At 39.0% G+C, this 24,211-nt stretch overlaps 1 protein-coding gene across 1 annotated transcript in view; it reads left to right on the plus strand.

Annotated features, from left to right (window-relative positions):
* The first annotated feature begins 1,809 nt into the window (after positions 1-1,809).
* LOC134620044 (inactive dipeptidyl peptidase 10-like) overlaps positions 1,810-24,211 on the plus strand; it is a 74,977-nt gene continuing 52,575 nt past the window's right edge. Inside the window, exons 1-3 of the mRNA XM_063465941.1 lie at positions 1,810-1,914; positions 15,068-15,182; positions 15,356-15,451. Of these exons, the coding sequence (XP_063322011.1) occupies positions 1,867-1,914; positions 15,068-15,182; positions 15,356-15,451 (259 nt within the window). The 5' untranslated portion in view covers positions 1,810-1,866. The remainder of the gene's footprint in view (positions 1,915-15,067; positions 15,183-15,355; positions 15,452-24,211) is intronic.

Genomic DNA, 24,211 nt, shown 5'->3' on the forward strand with positions numbered 1-24,211 from the left:
TAGATACACATTAACTAACACTTTCTGGACTTCATGGGGTTGGACTCTCATGAATACACGGGGCTCTATGCCCAACTGTTCACTCAGTTGTTGGTTAGAGGGGTGGAGGTAAGCTTAGCAGTTTTCTTGAAGAGTTCTGAGTTCTGTAGGTTCATGATTTATGATCAAGTTCCAAGCTGTTAGTTCTTTTAATTTTAATATTATAGAATAGTCTTTTGAGCTTATCTTTGTTTCTAGACCTTGGTTCCTGTGTTGAGTATGTTTTTTCTGCATCTTTGACTCCATTCCTGTCTTGGGTTTTTTTTTCCAGTAAAAAAGTTTAGATTTTGGAGTTAAGGTCTGTTTTTGTGTCTTACATTTGGGTCCACACAGCATATCATGACAACAGCTTGCAGTAAAGTACAGCCACACAGATGTTCCCTTTGCCCACAGTGTAAAGTATTCTGCTACCCTCATGAATCGCATGCATAAAAAAATAAGTAATTTTCCTTCCTCAACCTTGAGATTTAAACTTTGTGCTGGGAGCTTATGTAGCAAGCTAGATTTTACAGGATGTCTTCATGTGTGATGTGATTGGTTGTCTTGAAAAAAATCTTTTTCATTCACATTCACCTGTTACTACAGGCTACAGTATGACTTCCCTTTTATGATAATCCTGTAGGTGTCTGTTGTCGGCTTGCACCTGTTTGCATAATCTGATTACTTTTTTCTTTTTGCCATTAACAAAAGCTTGAGTTCAACTAAAGTAGTTGATGTAGCTGAATATGAATAAGCGTGAGCTGGTAAAAGCAAACATCATCTTTTTGTGTTTACAGTAAAAAAATAAAATAAAATTGAGCTTTCTTGTAATTGTGGTGTCCTGACTGAAGGCCTAACAGAAAAATAAAAATAAAATAAATATTACAAATAATAAAATTATCTTTGTTTCTAATGAGCAGTGACAGGAAAAAGGATTGCAGTTAAAGCTTGCTGCTGCCTAGTTTAAGCTAAAGTCTCAGCTATTGTGGATTTCAGCACCATGGACAGCTCTGCTTAAACTGACACTTGATGTTTGCATTATTATTTTAATATTTATTAAATGTTTTTGGGGAAAAAAAACAAAAAAAACTTTATCACCATGCACTGAATCTGAAAACTCTTCAAACTGTGTTTTAGATTTATTCTCTTCACTCAGTATCTCTCCACATATTCTTATTTCCACACTGGTATATGCCCCAAAAAGCATTAAACAAAATGAAACAACTCAGAGTCAGAGTAATATAAATATCGGCTTAGTCCAGCTTATGAGTAGCAGTACACTCTTCATTTACAAAAGTCTTTATGCGATATAAGTAGTTGTTATTATTTATCTTCAGTTCACTTTAGTTTCTGTCATTTTAGAGCACAGATTTGTTTGTTTTAGTTGACTTTCTGTTTATTCATCTTAAGTTTATTTATGTTAGGCTCTGTTTAGTTTTTATTCGTTTCAGTGCCAGTTTCAGTTTAAAAAAAATCATTTTAATATTTGTGGTGTTTTTAAACTATTAATATACATTAATTAATAGTTTCAGTAATTGCTATTGTTTAATAACTGTTATTTATTAGTTAAATAATTATTAGAAATGTTCACATAAAGCTTTTAGCATGTAAAACAAAAATGAATTAAACAAGCAAAATTAAGAAGAAGAATAAAAAATGAATTTAACACAAAAAGTAGCGACAATTATTGACGAAAAAAGTGTTTCCTGTGGAACGACTTTTATTTTGAAGCTGTTGCCGGAATCTCGCGTTGATTGTTAGCAGCTTTGTGGCTCGCACAACTAAAATCGTCGCGCGGCAGGTTTGTGATGTTATTAGCTGGCAGAGACAGACCGAGACTCCGAGACGATGACGGCCGCCAGCAAGAAAAAGCCCAAAGAGTCTCAGCAGGATGAGGTGGGATGACTCGCTAAAACCACACAGCGACACAGACAGACATCTTTATTTTTACTTTTAATTTTTTTATTTATTTCCAGCTATAAGAAGATAACGTCCAGGCGCGTGCGGTCAGCGCGATAGCTACAGTGGACAGGGACCCCGCGCTTTATTTTAAATCAAATTTTAATGAAATTATTTATTTTTTATTTTTACTTGTAAAAATCAAATCTGTAGAAGTTTTCCTTTCCCTTCAAGAAGCTTTCCTTTCCCTCCTTCCTCTCAGTAATTTCACACTTTTCCAACTTCAGCCTGATGCCGCGGAGCTCATGCAGGGCTGCAGCGGCACAGCGAGCCATCAGAGCCGGCTGACAGGGATGCATTGTCCGCGGTGTAACTCCAACAGGTTGACCACGATCATGTGAATAATCCAGGGCGCGTTTGTGGGGAAAACAGGCCGGGAGCTCCGTTTGTGGCGACACTCTGGTGACTTTGAGTCCTGTTTTTGTAGATGCTTTGGCTTCGCAGTTCTTTAAGTTTCCTCGGGTTTGTTTTTGCGTCTTTCTGATCAAATTTTCTCGTTTTTGGTTGTTTGTTTGTTTTTTTAGATTCTTTCGTGTGTTAATCTGCTCAGTTTGCGCATAATTGTTGTGTTTTCATCACATGACACAGACAATAACAACACGTACAGCATATTTATGATTGAGTGGTGCAAAGATGTTGGAATAGATTAGGAATGGATAACTCGTTGCTACATATACAGTATATATTGACTATTAATAAGTATATAAGTGGTATACAAACATGTACAGCAGAATAAAATATTCCCATTTCTGTTCATTTGTGTTCATTCTCAGTGTTTGTGTTTTGTTTTGTCTCTTCATTGTCATCTTTTTCATGTTTTGGTGATTTTGTGTCTTTTTTGTTGTTGTTGCTTTGAGTCTTTTTGTGCTCTTACTGTTTCTTATTTTAAATGTCTTCCTGTTCATCTTCTTTCTTACTTCTTGTGTTTGATTCCCTTTTTGTCTCATTTTGGTGGTTTTGTGTCTCAGTTTTTGCATCTAGTTTTTTTCATTATTTTCAGTCTTGTTGTGGTAGATCTGGCAGTTTTTTGAGTTTAAATGTTGTGTGTCTTGTTCTTTATCTCTTCATTGTCATCTCTTTTGATTTTTGTTTCTCATCTTTTTGTGGGAGTTTCTGCCTATTCTCTTACTGTTTATTTTAAATCCTTTGTGTCTCGTTTTTGCATTTTTGTATTTCTTCCGGCTCATCTTATTATTTCTTAATTTACTCAGTAAATGTGTCACATTTTGACTCTCTGTGTGCTAGTTGTGCCTAAATCCTGTCTCCATTTGCTTGTTTTTCATCATTGTGGTAGATCGTGGTGTTTTCTAGTTTAAATGTTGTGTGTCTCATTTAGTGTCTTCATCAGGTCATTTTATTTTGCTTTTTGTTCATCTTTATTCTCATTACTGTCATGTCTTTGTGGTAGCTTGGCATTTATGAAGCCTTGTGTCTAATTTGTCGTCTCTTTGTGTTTGATTGTCATTGTAGCTCCTGTTTTAGTAGCTTCGTGGGGTTTTTTGTCTTTCTTTTGCTCATTTTCAGTGTTTTGTGTGTCACTTGGAATCAAATTGTGCACATTTGTTGCTAGTTTTTCAGTTGTTTTGGATCTTTGAGGAGCTTTGTGCCTCCTTCGGTCGGTCTGTTTTGCACATGGATGTAACCAGGGTTTAAAAATTAGTGTGGTACAGATAATGTTTTTGCCGGCTTTGCTCTTTTGGATGAGTGACTATGTAAGATGAAATAACAAAAGTAGAGAATTATGGCTTCATTTAAAATGAAAACAGCACAAGGGAGGAAGTTACTTACTCGATGGCTCCTGTCCTGCTGTGCCTCTGATTCACTCCTCCTGTCTAAACCAACCAGTTATCATTTCTCATGAGTCATCGGCCTAACGCCTAAACCCGGCCCAATCAGGCGCGGTGTAGGGTGGGCCATAATGCTGTAGAACTGAAGTCTTTTCAAAGTAAAAGCCACCTATAGCATCTCGTCTCTCCTAAAACATCTGAATCTGATATCCCGAGCCTCTTTGTGGTAATTTTGCATATCTGTGGTCATCGTTGTTTACATTCGTGTACCAAATTTTGTATTTGCACTTGTTTATTCCCCATTTTACTCATTTCTGACCTGCTTATGGTAGTTTTGCACATATTTGTGGTAAAACTGTTTCTCATTTTGTATTTCTGTGGTCACGTTTCATTTGGTCATTTTGCATCACATTTTGGTAATTGTAATTATCTTTGTGGTTGTTTTACACCTTATTTTGTGTCATTGGCTCGCAGAGATGTTATCTGTTGTTTGCTATCTTTGGAGTAATTTGTTGTTGCGCTTTTATCTCATTTAAGTAATTTTGTATTTGTTTCTGGATGTGTTTCATGGACGCTCTGCATTCTTTTTTCCCCACCAAACAATAACCTTGATTTTATTTTGGGTCTAAAAGTTGATTTTTATTTATTCTCTGTGAGTTTGAAGTCTGTTTTGCAAGAGAAATAAACATGCAAAAAGAATGCAGCTAAGAGTTTTCTGCATAAGAACTGATTCTTTTGTCTTTAAAACACCAGGAAACGATAAGTCTCAAAACATTTACTACCATGCAAGAGAAGGATGAGCCGAAAATGATCAATTTGAGAACATTTTGGGCATTTTTAGCTCGAAGAAAGACTCAAATGTCAAATCAGTTGACACGACTTGGATTGATTTGGTTTACTGATTAAATCACTAAGCGCCTGCTCTACAAAAAACTAGCACACAACAGGAAAAAGTAACTGTACAAAAAGATTTAAGTTTTTACAGATACTTAATTTACTTGGAAATAATCCCTCCTTATTGTTTTTTCAGTCTTGGCCTTTGTCTTTGCATTTTTTTGTCTGTTTTTGGTGTCTGTTTGCTAAAAGTGACTGGATAATACTCCTGGTAATAATGTCTTGGGTTTTTATTTCGTGGCATAAAACGTGTCCTTGCCTTTTTATCTCCGAGGTCGATCTGAGAGGCTGGAAATTTTAGCCTTGAATTTGTGTTCAGTCTCAGCGTGACCCAGTGAAAGCCTTCGTGTGGAAAGCCATCGCCTTGGCTTTCAGCAGGTTCGGTTTGTCGATGTGTGTCTTTGCGTCTGTCCCTTTAACTGTCTTCAGTGTATCCTCAGCACACAAACACCGACACACATGCTTTGATTTGCTCGCCTGCCTTACTTCCCACTGAAGGGAGTTTGATCAGCAGACTGTTGCAGTGAACTGTGTCTGCTGAAGCACACTCACACTCTGAGCGTACGGTGAATTAGCTCCGAGATGTTGAACCAAACTCAGAGAGGAGTTGATGGCCCAGTGGTGTGCAAAGGAAGCTCTACCCACTGCTGAGCGTGTCTGAGGTTTTCCTGCTTCGGTAATTGAACAGTTTCACCTCTCACAGCAGTGGATGTGACATAGATTGTTCTGGACACATTTGTGCCTTTTATACTAAGCGTCACACAGATTTATTCAAAGTGGGTTTGTCATAATAATCCTTCAATAACACTAAAGTCGGCATCCCGCAGCAGCGTGCAGCGATATGAACAGAAGATGAAAGTGTTGTTCATCACAGAAGATCTCAAAAAGATCTAAAAAAAAAAAAAGAGGTTTACTTAGTTTACTTAAACTGGCGAATCTGTATCCTACCAGAATGAAAGCGCCGCTAGTGCTTTCTCGTTGAGGCACAAACTGTTTTTACAAGTCTTAGGTCGGTTTAGCTTCACACTGCACAAAATCAAGCCCTTTCTACATCACTCGATTAATATCACAGCCTTTTTTCAGTCTTAAACAGTTGTGTGCTTGACTGGCAGCTGCTGACAATAGATTTAAGACTTTGTATATATACTTACCAGCCACTTTATTAGGTATAACTTGCTAGTACTGGGTTGGACCCCCTATTTGCCTTCAGAACAATAGATTCAACAAGGTGCTGAAAACATTCCTCTGAGATTTTTATCCATATTGACACGTTAGCATCACACAGTTATTTGTGTAGTTGTGCTCTCATTTGTATGTGTGGGTGGTCATATATAGAAAGGTTTGTGGCTGTATTTTTTTTTTTAGATTTATACAAGAATTGTGTAAAATGAGAAAACTGGGTGTATACTGAGAAAATGCATTGGTTACGTTTGTTACCTTTCAGACTGAATCTACACTCACCAGACATTTTATTAGGTACACCTTGCTAGTAAAGGGTTGGGACCCCTTTTACCTTCAGAGCTCTCTTAAGTCTTCATAACAGAAATTCCGCAAGACTCTTTAAAGACTTAATGTAACTAGAGCCAGTGATCCAGATCTTAGTTACTCTTTGGTCCTTGTGTGGTTTCATGAGTCTCCACAAACAACAGAAACAACATCCAAACAAAGTGGAGCTCAGAGCAAAGCTCAGGAGCCGAATAGACATTTTCTCCATTCTGCTGCAGGTCACAATGGATCAGCTGTACACTGAACATTATGCAGCATGTTTGGGGTCCCTTTGCACAGCCCCAGTGGCCTAATGGATAAGGCACTGGCCTCCTAAGCCAGGGATTGTGGGTTCGAGTCTCATCTGGGGTGGTTTTCAGCGGAGTGGTGCAGTGGAAGCAATATGCAGTACAACCATGATACTGGTCTTGTTTTAGAGGTATTGTAACATAAGAACTACACATCTCAGCTTACTTGGCATTATTCTTCAAGTTTTCTGGACTTACATAACCATAATTAGTTTCAGCCATAATAATCAAATAGTTACTTGCTTTTGTTATTTGACAGCTTGTGTTTTGAATAGAAAAACATGCAGGATTTTAATATGTTGTAAATCTACACAGGTATCCATGTTTTCTTTCTGTGTGTGTGTGAGCTGTTAGGTGGCAAAGTCTGAGGTTGTAATGGTTCTGTTGATGTGTGGGCTCAAGCTGGCAGAGGCAGGGTTATAAAGGTGTTTTTGGTCGATTGTTAAGGCCTTTGCCTTAATCCCTTAAGCCCTCGGCTATTTTCTGAAATTTCCACCTGGAAAACAAAAACCTTCCCAAATTTAGTCAGTAACACGTCCACAGCTGTGAGGCCAAAATGAACAGCCCTGGGCTCTATTGATCAGAGGCACTTGTGAGAATTTAGAATTCAGCAAGTCGCCAGACGAGAATAGGATTTGACAAACTAGTAAAGTATACTTAGTGTACAACTTCCAAATGGTCAAGACTGTAAATTAGAAACTAAAGCCAGTGTTGCACTCAGTTGGGAGAGTCAACTGAGGTTTTGACATGCAGCACACAGCACGAAACTGTTACTGCTATAATGAAATAGCCCAGAGAGAGCGAGGTTGCACTACAACACCAATTTTGCCTTTCTGTAGCAACCTGAAAAACCTGCAGGATATGAAATGTGCAAGAGGTAAGAATTCTGAATCAGGTTGTCGATTTAACAGTATGCGTTTCACTCCAGTTGGCATCGTCAGCGATTCTTGAGGTAAGAGCCATCTTTTTCTGCATTTCTGTTTTTAATAATCTGCAATAATGAGAGTTAATCCAACAAATATCTAAAGATTGCAATGGTGCACCCGCTGAATGAATAACCATGTAAACAGGGTAACATTTGGGTAAAATCCTGTATATTTAACTTTTGATCAGATTCTGAATTGATGATCTTTGATTTCCAGCTCTCCCACGCTGTCCTGCACTCACACTGTGCTCAACGATCGGGCTTGAGTACACATCTGTTTGCCTCAGCATCTTGGCCTCTCTCTCATGCTTGGTTCCTTCCTCGTACACAGGCTCTTTTGAAGCCTTTCAACAGAACACACCCATATGGAAAAGAAATAGTAAAAACGTATAAAAGACTTGCATAAGATGGGGCCTACTTCATATAGTGAATCATATAAGGCTTATATGATTTACTCATGAAAGTGGCCACTTTCTCATTACTTTCATATATTGTTTTAGTAAGTATCCAAAACATACACGTTTCATTTATAGAATTTTTCAAGGGATCTTATATCTGTTTTCACTCTTGTATGCTTTTCATACAAGTTTCACTTGATTTTGTGGCACTCATACGTTACAAAAGCAGCTACTTTTATGCAGGATTGCAGTGCTCGGGCACTGATAGCAATCATACTACATGCATGATGTGCCAGTTTGAACTGAAACTGGTCCCACCACTTAAAGCAGGACAGGGTTCCTCAGCTGTTACCAGGCACAGCATACAATGATTACACTAATCAAAACAAATTAGACTTTGGGCGTCATATGTGCTGAGCATAGTATCATTGGTAAGTCTTGACTACAGTCTAAACAAGTCCTTCACATAGGAGGCGACATGTGCTGTGCTGACTGCTAGCTAGTGCAAATGGCCCGAAATTTGCGCTAAGCTGTCCGTTGAGCTCTGCTTGTACTTCACTTTGTTCCACCCGCTGTACTTGTACTACACGCGCCTGCTCTGTGTTATTTCAAAACATGCATCTCTCATTCATAAAGAAGAAAGCTTTGAGGGGTGTGTCGTTTCCACAACAATGCTTTCCTTCTGAGGTCCCCAGAGCCGTTGAAAGGAATGACTTTAAGACTGGAGGTCCCTATATATGCACGTAAACTTGTGTCAGAAAGTTCACTAAACTCTGATACACACAGAATCTTTTCGTTCATCGTGTGGTTTAACTTAACATGGCTCTAGGTTTCTATTGGTCGCACGAAGGTACATCACAGTGCACAGCGGTTCAACCGGGTTGAACTCATCTTTGACTGTGCAAAGCACAGCGGGGAACCGCTATTGCCCAGTGCAAGCAATAGAAAGGAGAGCGGTTCAGAGCGCAGCAATGCGTGTGCTACATCCTATGTGAAAAGGCTTTAAGGCTGTGCTGAATCTGTGTAGAGCCTATTGTGTACCCTGCAGAAGTAGCCAACTTGGTTGCCAGTATTTATGTTGCATTCCAGTTATGTTAAATGTTGGAAGTCTACAGTGATGTCAGCCCTGAGTTAGTCTGTTCCAGCAGGAAAGTCAGAAAAGCAATGAAAAACAAGATTTGTTGAGCTTCTTAGCAGGGCAGAGCCATTCATGCATCACTAGCAATGCAGAATAATACTTGTGTTTTTAATGGTAAAAAAACTGCTGCAACATATTCATGGATAGAGCCTGTGTATGGTTTATTTAGCAAGTCACAAATATACAGCAGTGGCGGTATAGATTAAAGTTTTTCTGTTTTATTGCCGTTTATGTTCACTGTCGCCATCGTGGATTGTTAACTTGGGGTTGGTGGGGCTACTTTGACTTTCTAAAATCAGAGTTGAGGGCACATTGGGGTTGAAAATTATAACTCTGGACTTCCAACTTATTCTGGAACCCAACAATATACAACGCAGTTTACTGACATACTAGTTGTCGTTGGAGTTGCGCTTATTGAGCAGTCCAGTCTCTTCAAGTTGATGTGAAAAATAATGAGAAAAGAGGAGGAAGAGGAAATAATGGTACTGAATTGTGATGACATGTAGTTGCGCTTTTATGATGGTGCACATCAGGCTTCAATGTAGCGTTTCAGCATTAAAATATATGCTCTAGATTTAATACAGACATATAAATCCCACTTACCTAAATTTTTTCATTGGTGCTGAATGATGCTTTCACAGGCTCTATGCAACCATGTGAAAAACGAACTACCCTGTTACTGCTTCCATATGAATGAATAAACTCGATTAACTGTTTATCAGTATGTGTGACTACCTTATGAAAACAGAACATTTAGCGGTTTGCAGGTCTGAAGCTTTCAGGTGTGTGTTAACACAATGCCAGCGAATTTACCCCAAGCTCAGAGCACACAACGCTCAGAGAAACTGCAAAATCCAAGAGCTACTTCTCAGACTCTACAGGCATCAGTTAGCTTGTTAAATGTTAATGTTCATGACAGCACAGCACTGAACATGTATGGCTTATTTGAAACGGTTTTCAGAAAAGCCCGGGGCAGCACAGCTTAGGTTTGCAAAGTTACATCTGAAAAAAACCACTAGACTTCTAGAACAATGTGCTTTGAACAGACAAGACCAAAGTGAAGATGTTTGACCATAGTGCACAAAACCAAACTCAGCATTTTGGCTTGTTTTGTAGACCCAGGGCCTGGACAGCTTTTCTATACTGAAGTATTCTAGTAAAATCTGAGGACATCTGTCTGACTGCTACAGACCAAACTTGGTCATGGGAGGTTAATCTGGTTTGTCTGTTTTGTGTATTATTGTAGGGTCTTTACATTACAAAAGAAAGCACCTCGAGACAGCTGTTGTGATTAGGCACAATATAAATCAAATTGAATTGAATTTATTACATTTTGCCTTTATTTTTGAGAAATTCCTGATGAGAAATTTCAGTCCACTTTGAACGTTTAAGAGACTTCAACCTGTGCCTCCCAGATTTTAAAGTGGAATACCTGTTGAATGTTTAAACAGGACAGTAAACATTAGAGAATTGGTGATCTTTGATGCCCACCTACGAAACTCCTTCAGGTTTCAGGTCAGATACTTTAAAACTCACAGCAAGAGTCCTTTTAAGTTTCCAAATTTGAACATGTTTTCCATCTTCTGCCTGTCTGGAGACTGGTGATAATTAGACACCAAACAGCTGACCAAATGAAGATTGTCAGGATACTTAACAAGTCAAAAGAAACACGAGTTTTTAGCTCGTCTCTCCGGCTCTACAGAGGGCAGACAGACTGCTGGAAAACATGCAGTTTGATGTGTTTGATGTACGAACAAGGCTTCATGCTGTCTTCCCTTTATGCTTCTCCCTCTCAAGCTCAGAAGAAAGGCCACTTAGTCAGCATGTGACAGCTTCCTATTACAGTCCCCTGCAGTGTCGCTGCTGGAAACATCCGAGTGCTCGTCCGCAGCCGTCTCCTGGCCCCGTGCGAGGTTAAACTAAAAACCCAGCTTGCATCATTTCTTTCTCATCTTTTCTCTCACTTGTCAACGTCTTGGCTGCGGGTTCAACTTTCATCATCAGAGGCTGGAGTGAGGAATGATGTAAGCTGGTAGCTTCTTGAGAAGCTACAGTTCATTGGATGTCTTGGAATCCTTAAGCAAACTTTCAGCCTAAGAGTACAACGTGTGAAAGCTCAGATCAGATTTTCCACTTTAGCTCGGAGGATAATCACCGCTCTGTCTAGACGACAGGAGTGTTATATGACCGTAAAAGTCAAAATTCAATCCTGACTGATGCTGGAGATGAACGCCGGCGAGGCTGCTCTATTTTTATATCTCGCTTCCATTAAAAATAGTGAATTCCTTCTAATGTTTTCTAAATGCACTCCAAACAATAGGAGGAAATAAAGGCACTGTTCTTCCCACATCATCATTTTACAGACTGATCCATGTTGTGTGCTGGCTGACCTGCATTTTTCTTTCTTTTTTATTCAGTCATTTCATTTTACAAAGAAGTGATTCACACACAAATCCGTATTAAAACAGCTGGATACCAATTATCCAAGTTATATTAGTTTTTATAATGTATTCATTTCCAGTATGCTGGAAGCTTCTCATCCATACACACACACACCGACACAGTAAGCTTGTGTATTTACTCGTGTATCTTCCTTCAGGTGTTAGAGTAGCAGGAGTCGGCGAGCCGATGCGCTTATCCTCTTTTTTTCCTCATTATTGCGCTACTTCTTTCTTTGTTACACAATATGTACATTTATGTTGATAATGATAATAAATAAAGCAAAAACAATCACATTAAAAGAATAAGACTAACAAGAGGAGCTCCTCCTGGCAAAGCAAACATGTTTGGCACAGGTTCAGACTCTGTTGTACAGGACACAGATTATAAAACAGTGGTTCATAAGTACATGCAGATATGATTTCTGTTTGCTTTGTGTCTCTGACTCTGTAGGCTGCTGATATTTTACCTGATTTTGTATCACTCTGCATTTTTTTCCCTGTTTAGTTTTAAATCTGGTTGTGTGATTGTGTGACACAGTTTTGTTTTTGTTGCATCTTTGCTTGTGTTTTATATCTCATTTTAGTTTGACACATTTTGCGTCTCTTCTGCTTATTGCACGTTTCAGTTTCCCTTTAGCCAGTAGTTCAAGCCTTTTTTGACCAACGGTTACATGTAAAATATGTATAAAAATAAAAATATGATCACCTGTCCTCAGTAACTCACTGTACTATGTGACTTTTTGTTTGTGTGCCCTGTCATGAGGAAAACAATGGAGCTGATGAAGAGCAGGTGCCTCTCAGCATTGTGTGTGCACCAACAGGTGTTCATTATCACACTTGACCTGACTGTATCTGGTTCTGCATTATTAGGGAAGTGTTAAACATAACAGGATAACAGTGTGTAACCTAACCTCTCCACAGATTTGCTGTGGCCTCTGAAGCCAATGTGTTGAATGGAATGATTTACTCAAGGGCTCTGGAGGTCCATATGCACGTAAACTTGTGTCATAAAGTTCCTCGTTCATTGTGTGGTTGAGCTTAGCCCGGCTGTATGCCGTGTTTCTATTGGTCACGTGAAGGTAGGTCACAGAGTGGGCAGCATGCGCGAGTACTCTTTGCTGGTGTGGTTGTGGGCAAGCAGGGGGACCTTATGGTACTGCAAGATTTTAGTCCATTACGGCGTAGTTTGTTACCAGCGCTGTTCTTGGGTCCTGTGGTTTCAGCTGCCTTCAGATCATTAACGAGCTCCTCCCATGTAGTTTTGGGCTGATCCACCACCTCACCTTCCTGCTGATGGCCTTGTAGCCCACTGCAGGCTTGTGTGGGTCTACAGTCTTGTCCCTGATGTCCTTTGACAGCTCTTCATGGAAGAAACTGATTCTGTGCTTTATACAATTGTTTGGCATTGGCAAAGAAGTTTTGGCAAGTTTTTCATGGTTCAGCCCACATTACATTTCCCTTATAAATGTGACACAACTTAAGGGGAAAGAAACAGGCTTTCCAACTGTATAAAAAGACAGGTAGTATTGTTACAACAAAGGAATAATCAACCAAATTTCTTTGATAAAAAAAAGAATAACAAAGTTTGTCTTCCATGATTTTTCTCATTTATAAAAAGTTCAGTTACCTAGCTGGAAGTTCTTAAATTGACCTCTCCCCTTAGAGGTCGCCACAGCAGATCATCTGGTGCCATCTCACCTTATCTCACCTCTGCCACACCACCTCTGCATGTCCTGCTTCACTAGAGCCATCAAACTCCTCTGGCAGCTTTGTCTTAAGGATCCTTTCCCCAATATATCCACTATCCTTCCTCTGCCCTCTATATACTCATTTCTGATCCTGTCCATCCTTATCACTTTTCATCTTCAGCTCTGCATCCTGTCTTTTTGCTGCCGTCTGCAAATCGTACATTACAGAAGATCTCAAACACACAGTCACAAAAGTCACAGAATCAGTGAATGTGCAAATGATTTTCATTTCCAAGTCTCCACTACAGGATATCAGAGGTGCCCTGCATCACGCGTCACACTGGTGTTAGTCACAGTGCAGCTGTATAAAGGAAGAAGCTTTGATAGATTTGGTGGAGTTGCAGGTGATGAATTTTTCAGAACCATGAGCGCTCAGTGGACTTTTACAAATCTCACTCTGGCCCTGTGATGAAGACAAGGGAACTTATTGTATTTCTAAGTTCTCCCAGGTGTCTCAGATCCATAGAGCCTGAGGCTGTTCATTAAGGCCTCACAGTTGTGGAGCTCTTACTGACTGAACTTATATATTTTTTCCTGGTTAAAATCAAAAAGTGGGAAATGCTCAGGGGGCTAAACTTCACTTTCAAAAAACTTAAAAAAAAAAAGAAAAGAAGAAGAATCTGAAAACTGGCTGCTAGTACCAAGCTCAAAGGTAGCAAAACAAGGAGTTAGCCATTAAATCAGCTTCAGTGCTCTGGAAATTTTAGAAACCTGGAGATGTATTGTTAATGCTCTACAGCAAGTATCATACAGTAATCTGGACCCAGGGGCTCAGTTCATACATGATTTTTAAGCCTATGCAGTCTCTCTCTGCTATGTTTGATCTTTTTATGATGGTGGTTGGAGCACGCTCAAGCATCTCAGTCCCAAACGTCCTGTAGGTGTTCAGTGTGAAGGCCACAGCATCAAATTCAGTGAGCCTTTATTTCCTCTCTCATTTTGAAAGAGACCACAGATTACAGCAGAGCCACAATTTTCCTTTAATGCAGGAGTCTGTCCATCATTTAGTTAGAGTGAAATTGCCAAGGCTTCTTTGTCCTGTCTTCCTTTCCTCACCCCCCACCAGTGGCAGATGGCTGTACCTCCCTGAGCCTGGCTCTGCCGGAGGTTTCTTCCTGTTAAAAGAGAGTTTTTCCTTCCCACTGTCACCAAAGAGCTTGCTGATAGGGGCTCGTCTGATTGGTGGGGTTTGTCTATTTTCTCTGTATTATTGTAGAGTCTTTACCTTCGATATAAAGCACCTGGAGCTAACTGTTGTTGTAATGTGTCGCTATATAAACAAAATGTAATTAAAATGAAGCATCAAACTTCATTTTGCTGGAGAAAGGTACAATTTTTGTAGTTTTCCTTCTGTACACCAACACAGCAGAGTTTAAAACAGTCAAGATGTGACTGACGTGGAAACCTTCAGCTTTAATTTAAGTGGTTTAGCAACACTTTTGAATTAACTGTTTAGGAATTACAGCCATTTTTATACAAAGTATCCCATTTTTCAGAATGATCAAAAGTAACTGTATTAAGTGAAGAGTTGTGTGTGTGGTTGAGGCTTGTGGGGAGCTTCAGGGCAAATCCCTAACTGGTCCACAGCACCTCCAACTCACAGTGAGCTGCCAGCTGGTGCCAGATGTCATAAGACACCTTCACAGGTCTTGCAGAGCCCATTTCTTTATAGGTCAGTACTGCGATGATATTTTATTGTCAGCGCCATGTAAAAAAAAGTTTTCCTAGTTTGGTCTGGAAGAAGTTACACATAAATTCAAACTCAGCCACATGCAACACCTCTGGGATGAAGTGCAAGCTGGACCGCATTAAACAGCATCACTTCTGACTGAATGAGAGCAAAATCCCACAGCGAGCGTAGAGGCTGTTAGGACTGCAGATGAATTCTCGCAGTGTTCGAGTGACTTACATGTGGAGGCACAGTTTCTGATGATTAGTGTTTGTTTCTGACTTTCTGTGTTTGCAGGAGTATGTGGACGTCAGCCCTCCGCAGAGGAACTGGAAGGGCATTGCCATCTCTTTGCTGGTGATCGTGGTGGTCTGCTCGCTCATCACCATGTCTGTGGTCGTCCTCACACCCGGTATGTCAGCCTGTGGAGAGAGACAAGATGATGTGTCTAGCTTTCTAAACCATGCAAATATGTGTTTGTCAGAAGTACATGAATATGCTTTATAAGACACTTATAATCTGCAGCTCTTCATTGGATGAATCTCTCACTGTTACCTGGAGTTCACCCATTTATTTGTTTTCCAGTTGAACTTCCCGGCAGCAGCAAGTCCAGGCTGACTGTGGCAGATCTTTACAAACCAGAGTTCAGCATTCACGACCCCGAGGCCAAGTGGATTAGCGGTGAGTGTTTACATGAAAAAAAAAAAAACACACACAAAAATCCTCACACAAACAAACATGTGTGTTGCTGAATATTTCGAGTCTGAGGTTTTAATCCTGCACAGAGTAGCAGCGTTTAAGTCTCCTTTTACAGAAAGCGAAGGAAAGGAAAAACTCACATTGTATATAAAAGATGGACTGTATATAAAAGATGGACTTAATGTGCTGCCTAGGGCTGGGCGTTATGACCCAAAATTCATATCTCGATATTTTTTAGCTGCATGGCGATATAAGATATATATCTCGATATTTTTTTTAAAGCCATAAAGTAAGAACAAAAAGAGAGTTCTTAGTCAAAGCTGTGTCCCAGATGTCACACAGGCACTTTTATTAACATACAGCATAGATGTACATGAAAAAAACTACTCAAAAACAAATTATCAGCATTTATTAAATAATAATGCTCCATAAATAAAATAAAACTATGTTGTTTTTGTGCATAACAAAGAGCTCACAATTGTGCAGTCAAAATGTAAACTAAAAGACGCTGAGCATAATAACATAGACAGATTTCACAGCTGCTCTTTTCCCAACTTCTACTGTGTGACTGACAGCCTTGAGTTTGAAATCCTCTTTGTAACCACGTCTCTTAACAGGTGCCATTTATGGTCCTTATACACACACAATACGGTAATATTACATTGAAGCACAGTACGTATCACTCTGCGAGGCTCCTCGGTAGCCGTAATGCTCCGACAATCCATCAAGCGGTGCAGCTCCGTAGCTTACCAAAGTCGTACTAAAACATTTTTTGACAGATTGCTGAGTGCCGTGTTCCACATAAAATCGGTTCAGTAAGCACAACCAGAATTCATACATAAGGCGCGCTGTCAACTTTTGAGAGAATGAAAGGATTTTAGGCTGTGCAGCCCCTCTGGGCTGCAAGGCGTTAGCGCGGTTAGCTCGTTAGCGCGGTTAGCTCGTTAACACGTTGGCGCCGTCCAGCCCCACGCACGGGGCGATGCGCAGTAACTCGTTAACGGAGATTTGCCGTGTCCATCTTGTCGTTGCCTGCAGGTGAAGCTATGGGGGAGGAGGGGGAGTTGTGTTCAGTGAAGGAGAGAGGCGAGGCCGAGTAACGTTGCGTAAAGACAAAAGTGGACGAAAGAGAGGCAAACTTGTGGCTCCACAACTATAATTATAACGTAACATAGACTATATTGATATAAAGGATATTGTCACATCTTATATCTCGTATAAAAATATATCGATATTTTTAAAAAACTCGATATATCGCCCAGCCCTAGTGCTGCCACTCATTTGACATTTCTTCCATCATGTTTGTTTTTTTGTTTGTTTGTTTTTTTGTTTGGAGACAAAAGTGACCAAACTCCAAAGGACATTAAGGTAAATAAGGTAAATGCTGTTCTTCAGAGTGGGAAGGTCATCAAATGTGAAATCTCACTTCCTGATGTGTTTTTGGATCAGTCTGGAAGCCCTAAATATTTGTCCCTAACAAGCAAAAGTAGCAAAGGTAAATCAGAGTTACTTCTAGCTGTAATTAAGTAACAATAGTACATTTACTAGATTGTGCTTTTTTTCAAGCTCTGGCCATTTTTTTCTGTATATAAAAAGTGAAATTGAATTCTATAGCTCCTACTGACCAAGAAAGGTGACAATTAACTTCCCCTCCTTGTCTGATGGATGGATGGATAACATCAGGAGAGAATAACACCTGATGTATGTTATAGACAGAGAAACACAGTTTACTCGTGGTTCAGTCTGACAAGAGTGAAAACAGGATGACAGCCTGTTGAATGACAACTTGAGAGAAAGACCAAAAAAATAGTGTTCACATTCATTTATTTCCTTTTTCGCAACTGATTGCAAGTACTTGTGCCAACCAGCTGGTTGCCTAGAGGTTGAGCATGCAGCATGTGACATCCTCAAGCTCTGGGTGATAACTCTAAATTTTCTGAGGGGAGGCAACCTGTCTCCGAACCATCATGGTCTCTCTTGGACTGACTGTAATCACTCAGACTGGTGAAGGTTTGCAAACAATTGCTGTTTAATTTGTAAGTGTAGGCAAACGTCAACACGTTGCAGTCAATCCGAGTCAGTCTGTGCTAATAAGCGCAACTCATCTATGTCTCGTCTCTTTGCGAAAGAGGACTCCACTGGTTTTCTGCTTTTAATCTTACATCAAAGTAAGGTTGCAGTCAAACTGCTGTCCTGCAGCAACTATGTCACAGTTTCAGATCTTTGAGTTTCTTCCAGGACTCTGAATGTAAACAATTGATGTGAATTTTTGTGTGTGCAGATGGAACCAAATTTGTGATTTTTGCCAATTTATCGCTGTTTATCACCATATTATCACAAAGAACTGCATGTAGTTGTCAACTTGATGCCATTTAATCACAAACTGACAGGGGCTGATCAGTCGTGGTGTTTTACCACCAACCTGAGGCACCAAAGTCGCTTTAATGATGGCACCTACTAGTGCTGGGCGATATGGAAAAAATATTTATCACGATATGAATTATTTTATATCACGATAACGATATATATCACGATATACCACCTGACCTGTGGTCATCTGGAAAGTATGCAGTCTTTAAACAGCGAGTGGAGAGGGTGCAGTCTTTGTTTTGAATTACTGTAAAGCATGTCGCAAATCCGGGTGCACGTAAAGCAGCACCATGTTGCAAAACCACAAGACAGAGTTTCTTTGCGAAAAATATCATTTTTTAATACTTTATTTTCTCTTGTTAAGAGTATGTATAGTGAGAAGACAACACTAATATATTTGCACAGGCTATTTAACCCTTTAAGACCTACCATAGAACCAAGTCTACCAGAGCTTATCTTTACATTTATTTATTTTGAGTGTCTTCTTAGTTTTATTTTTGAGACACACAATTTTTTATATTCTACAGGAAAAATAAAAATAAATAAATGTAAATTTGCAAAAACACAGCATGTGCATCAAAATAAACTATTTACAACAGTGTAATTTGACTTCTAAGCATCCCAGAAACGATACAGAAGAACATAAAGTCAAACATGACTTTTAAAAACACCAACATAGGCTTTGAAGCTAAAAAACTACATTTTCCGCGAATATGACGTCACTTCCGGTTTCGGGCAGGTAATGGCGGACATGCGAGAGTTCGCGCTGACTTATATACAAACTAGGAAGTGTTATGAACAGCTGATTGGATCGGCAAAGCCTGTTTCTGGAATATTATGTTTTTGTTGCTGCAAGTCTGGAATATTATGTTTTTGTTGCTGGAAGTGCTTTTTATGCAATTTTTGCAAAGCTATATGTGGAAGAAAACCGTGACCTAGGGCAAGCTAATGGAATAAGATGTAAGTACTCTTACGGTTTCATATGCAAAAAAACCCATTATTGCGCTACCTTACGTGGTTACAGTTCTACAGGGATTTAAAAATAGTTAGGCAAAACGGAGTGTGCCTGCTCCGACCGGTTGTAAAGGGTTAATGATATATTTTATGTATTAATTTGTAAAATTCGGGCTAGAAACGATAGAAACGATAGAAGACAAATGGCACGATAGACACTTTTCTATCGTCCACACGATATATATCGTCATATCGCCCAGCACTAGCACCTACAGTAACTAGAAGTGGTCGCAGACCTGATCCCGTCCTGATCCCAGCCATTTCAAAGGGATTCAGTCCTCTGTGCACGCTAACCACTGTGCCGCCCGACTTTTTATCTGCTGATTTATCCTGATTTATCATGTGTTTTACTCTAGATTAGTTGGTAGAGCTGGGCGATATGACCCAAAATTCATCTCGATATTTTTTTAGCTGGATGGCGATATACGATATATATCTCGATAATTTTTTTTTAAGCCATAAGGTAAGAACAAAAAGTGAGTTTAGTCAAAGCTGTGTCCCAGATGTCACACAGGCACTTTTATTAACATACAGCGTAGATGTACATGAAGAAATTACTCAAAAATAAATGATCAGCATTTATTAAATAATAATGCTCCATAAATAAAAGAAACACAATGTTGTTTTTGTGTTTCACGTTGATGCCGTCCAGCCCCACGCACGGGGTGATCCGCGGTAACTCGTTAAAGGAGATTTGCCGTGTTCATCTTGTCGTTGCCTGCAGGTGAAGCTATGGGGGAGGAGGAGTTGTGTTCAGTGAAGGAGAGGGGAGGCCCAGTAACGCAGCGTAGAGACAAAAATGGACGAAAGAGAGGCAAACTTGTGGCTCCACAAGTATAATTATAACGTAACATATACTATATCGATATAAACGATATTGTCACATCTTATATCTCGTATGAAAATATATCGATATTTTTAAAAAAACTCGATATATCGCCCAGCTCTATTAGTTGGACCGTAAACTCATCAGTAAAGTGGAAAGTAGAGTCATTTTCTTATTTGACTTCCTTATAACCTGAGGAGGAAGAGTCACTTCACGTTGGCTGTGAGGAAGTATGGCCATTAGTTTCATATTTCAGACCTGGAGGTTACATCTTGTTAGTTTTGATGTAGTCTTAGTCCAAGAACACATAGTACTCCATAAGCTAATACTGAAGCCTTGTGCAAATAGACACCTGATTTTGGTTAGCTGCCTCCTCATGTTTGTTTACCAACACTTTAAATTATTTTCATCTAGATCTCCTTTCACTGGAATCATAGACCTTTGTGACCATCGATTTCCATTGCAACAACTAACTTTCATATGTTAAGAAATAAAAATTAAACATTTGCATGCATTATTTAGGTACACTTGGTTTTGAAATAAACACATATTTTTACAGCAGCTGTAGAAATCTCTCCAAACATCCGCCATGATGGATTTTTAATCAGTTTTATGTAATGGGAAAATGGAGCAATCCTAGCTACAATAGCACTAACTTTTTATGTGCCTTTATTTTTGGAAAGAAAAACAAAAGTATTGCTGCCAATATCTGGCTTTGATGCAGAGGAGTATAGTTACATTTTAATTGTGAACCAAGGTCACGAGTCGTGGCCCCTGCAGAGTGAGGTGAAGATGATGTAGCTCAGGATGGAGGAGGTGAGGACAATGTGTGAGGAAAGCGACATGTGATGCAGTGCAGGCGAATAAAACTGTGCAAACAGCACAGAGGTGAAGTCTGTGTGACAGTTCGAGAGGCCTGATGAGAGGTGTCGTTTGGTATTTTTATCTTTTGAAAGAAAAAAAAATCAGTTCTTCAGTTTCAAGAACAGCTGCTCGTGTAGAAAACTTTACACAGTTTTAGTTGGTGCACAATTTCCCGTCTGTCACTGAGACAAAGATCATCTTTAAAGGTAAATGTTTTAAAGCTGGGTGTCTGGAATATTAAAAGACTTCATTTAGATTTCTTTTTAATTGAAGATAGAGTTAAATGTTAGAAGCACAGGTTAGTTCCAGAAAACATTATTTATATTTCCCCTTTTTATTCCTCATGTGTTCCTTTATTTAAAAAAAATCAAAAAAATCAAAACGCTTAATAATTTAAACATCCATCCTGTTACGCTTAACCAGTTCAGTGTTGCTGTGGCATGAAGTTTATCCCCGCGGTCACTGCTCGCCGTGCTGCAACCACTAATTAAAATTAAATTTAAAAAATTAATTAAAACTACTCTTAATTAATATGACTTCTTATATGACTGTTAAATATTACATTAAAAGATTAAAAGACTAAATCAATAAACAGCTGATTTAAAATAAATACAAATACATGATAATGATAATGATATTTAATTTAAAATAACATTTATACTTGCATTGGGTAAAAGAGTTTGCACAGCCACGATGTGTTTTCCTAAATGTAGCTTTGTCCTGGGTACTCTGTTCTTCATCTATTTTTGGTCTCCACCAGCTTTTGAGGGAAATATGTTGATGTGTAACTGCTGACCAGCTAGTCCACCACTGTGCTCATCAGCTCGTCTCTAACTTGGTCTGCTTGCTGTTTTGTACTGAGCAGGTAACATACAGGTGAGTTTCTTTAGGTTTTTCTATGAGCGCAAACTCCACCTGCAGTCAATATAATGTGTTGCTGTAGCTGGTTGTGAATAAAGAAAACAAACCAGACCACCTTCATTTATATTCATAAAATACTCAGCTTTAAACAACATTACGCTATTATGCTTTTCCTCATTTATTGTCATATAAATACTGATGTATGTATATATTTACTGAATCTTCACAGCAATTATAATTGTAAACATGTACAATTGCTGCGAGCCAAAAGCTTAGGTCTCAGACATCTTTAAAGTCCATTTTTTCTACTCTTAGCTGAGTATGATGTCATTGAGAGCAGATATCCCTTAGCTCCACCCAACTACTTGTTTCTAAGAGGCAGCCAATCACAAGAACGTTGGCTTAAAGGGAGGTTAGACAGCTGCAATTGTTTATTTGAGACACAAACCAAACTTGAGATGTGGCACCAGGGCCCAATGCAAGATAAATAAAGATTATTTTGGACTTTGATTCATGCAAAGCTACTCTGGCAGAGCCCAGGAATTAATAGATGGGGATGGAAATGAGTCAGATAGGCCTGCTTGAAGGCTAGAGAAATATAATGGTTAATTAATAAACTTTCCTGTTTTTATCTAACCAAGACAATTACATTTTTCTAAACTTGAAAACCAAAGCAAACTTCTGTTCTTCTCTTCAGAGCTGGTTAGAGTGGATTGGTGAGCTGATGAGCATTTAATAAAGTATTTTCCAGATAAATTCAGCTAACCACAGGATGGACACTTTCCTCCCACTGGGGGAGAAAAACCGCATTGAGAGAGCCGTGGGTAAAAAGTTCAGAGCACTGTGGGAAGTGCATTAGCTGGAAATGAGAATCTCTCCACCTGAGGTTTCATTGCAGACTCCAAACATTTGTCAGTGAGCAGAGGGGGTCTGTTATTGTTTCATAAAAACACTTACTCACTTTTCATGATAATTAGTTTAGTTTTAATACTTTTTGCCTCTCTGTTTGACAAACCTCTGGTTCATTTATTGACATCAAACTGCCTCAAGCTTCTCTAACTTTCACCATTTTTATACTTTGTGAATCACTTTTTAGAGCCAAAGGTTGTTTTTTTGTTTTTTATTGAGTCCCTGATTTATTTATTTATTTTATATGTCTGTCACTGTATAAACACATAAGCTAGCTGGAGTGACTCCTGCTGACCTGCATATTCAAATGCAGATGGCTTCTCTGTGTTAGAGCTCAACAGCCTGCAGTGACTCAACATAAACATCCACAACCCCTGTGACAAACTATGGTTGAGGAATAATAATGACTGTAACTGTAAAAAAGCCAGAAAAAGTCACAGAAGGTAATCACTGTTCATCATGAACACATGATGTTAAAAATACAGATATTTTTACACGCCTAGGAATCAGATATTTTGCTTGTACAAGAGGAATTTAAATGGCCTTATTTCCTGATCTTCATGATGAGGTCATCAAAGTGTAGCAGGGTGACATCGTCACCATAAGGAATCAAATACGAATAAACCTCAAGACAGTTTTGACTTTTATTAATTGTAAAACTGGTACTAAGAGTTGTTGAAAGAACTTTTCTGTCTGTAAGGTCTTTGGCTTCTATTGCTGTTAGCCTGTGTTAGCTGGTGTTAATGTCTGTTAGCTGGTCTTAGCCTCTGTTAGCTCATGTTAGCTGCTGTTAGCCGCGTTTGTGAAACTGTCTTTTAAATGGATGAAACATTGTTGAGCTTATACACTTAGAGAAGTAACTCTCATATGATGTGATAATGTAATCAAACTGTTTATCTGAGGGAAAGTTGGACTTTTAGGACACTTGAGCATAACTTTTGTTGACATAAGGTTAGCTGATAACCAACTGTTGTTGTTTTTTTCAGCGGCTTGGTCTTAGTGTTAGGAACAAATAAGTAAGTAAGTAAGTAAAGTTTATTTATATAGCACCTTTAACAGACATGTGTTACAAAGTGCTTTACAAGAAAGGCAAGAAAACACAATACAGTTATAAATACATCATAAAAACCCTGGTCTAATTAAAAGCTTTTTGAAATAAAAATATCTTTAGCTGCTTTGAAGTTCTCCACCGAGTCCAGACACCGTAGAATTAAAGGAAGTGCATTCCACAGTCTGGGTGCAACAGCTTGGAAAGATCGGTCCCATTCTGATTTGATGACCTGAGGTCACGAAAAGAGGTATGTGTATGGGGGGTGGGGGGCTGTCCCTGTAATGCTCTAAAAGTTAAAACTAGAATTTTAAAATGGATCCTAAATCCAATTGGGCTCCCTTGATCAGGCGGGTCAGTAGCCTCGCTGCAGAGTTTTGAACAACCTGTAGACGAGCTAGCCCTTTCTTGTTTAGACAAGTAAACAGGTCGAGTCTTGTAGAGACAAAAGCAAGTATTATCATCTCGAGTTCACTTGTTGACATGATGGATCTAAGTTTTGAAATGTTCCTCAAGTGAAAAAAGCAGGTTCTTACTATCTGATTTAAATGTCCCTCCAAAGAAAAAGCTTCATCAAAAATAATGCCTAGGTTTCTAAGGTTATGTTTCTGTGAGGAACCTAAATCATCCAGTCTGGTGCAATAATCAAAGTTTCTGTTTTGGCCGGGTTTAGCTGTAAGCAATTATTGTTCAACCATTGTTTAATGTTGGTTAAACAGTCAATCAGATTGGAGAGCTTATGAACTTCAGAAGGCTTAAATGAATAGTATAGCCGAATATTGTCAACAAAAAGATGATAAGATATAGGGCTGGGCGATATGACCCAAAATTCATATCTGGATATTTTTTA

The sequence above is a fragment of the Pelmatolapia mariae genome, linkage group LG23 (genome assembly GCF_036321145.2).
Source record: "Pelmatolapia mariae isolate MD_Pm_ZW linkage group LG23, Pm_UMD_F_2, whole genome shotgun sequence".
NCBI lineage: Eukaryota > Metazoa > Chordata > Actinopteri > Cichliformes > Cichlidae > Pelmatolapia > Pelmatolapia mariae.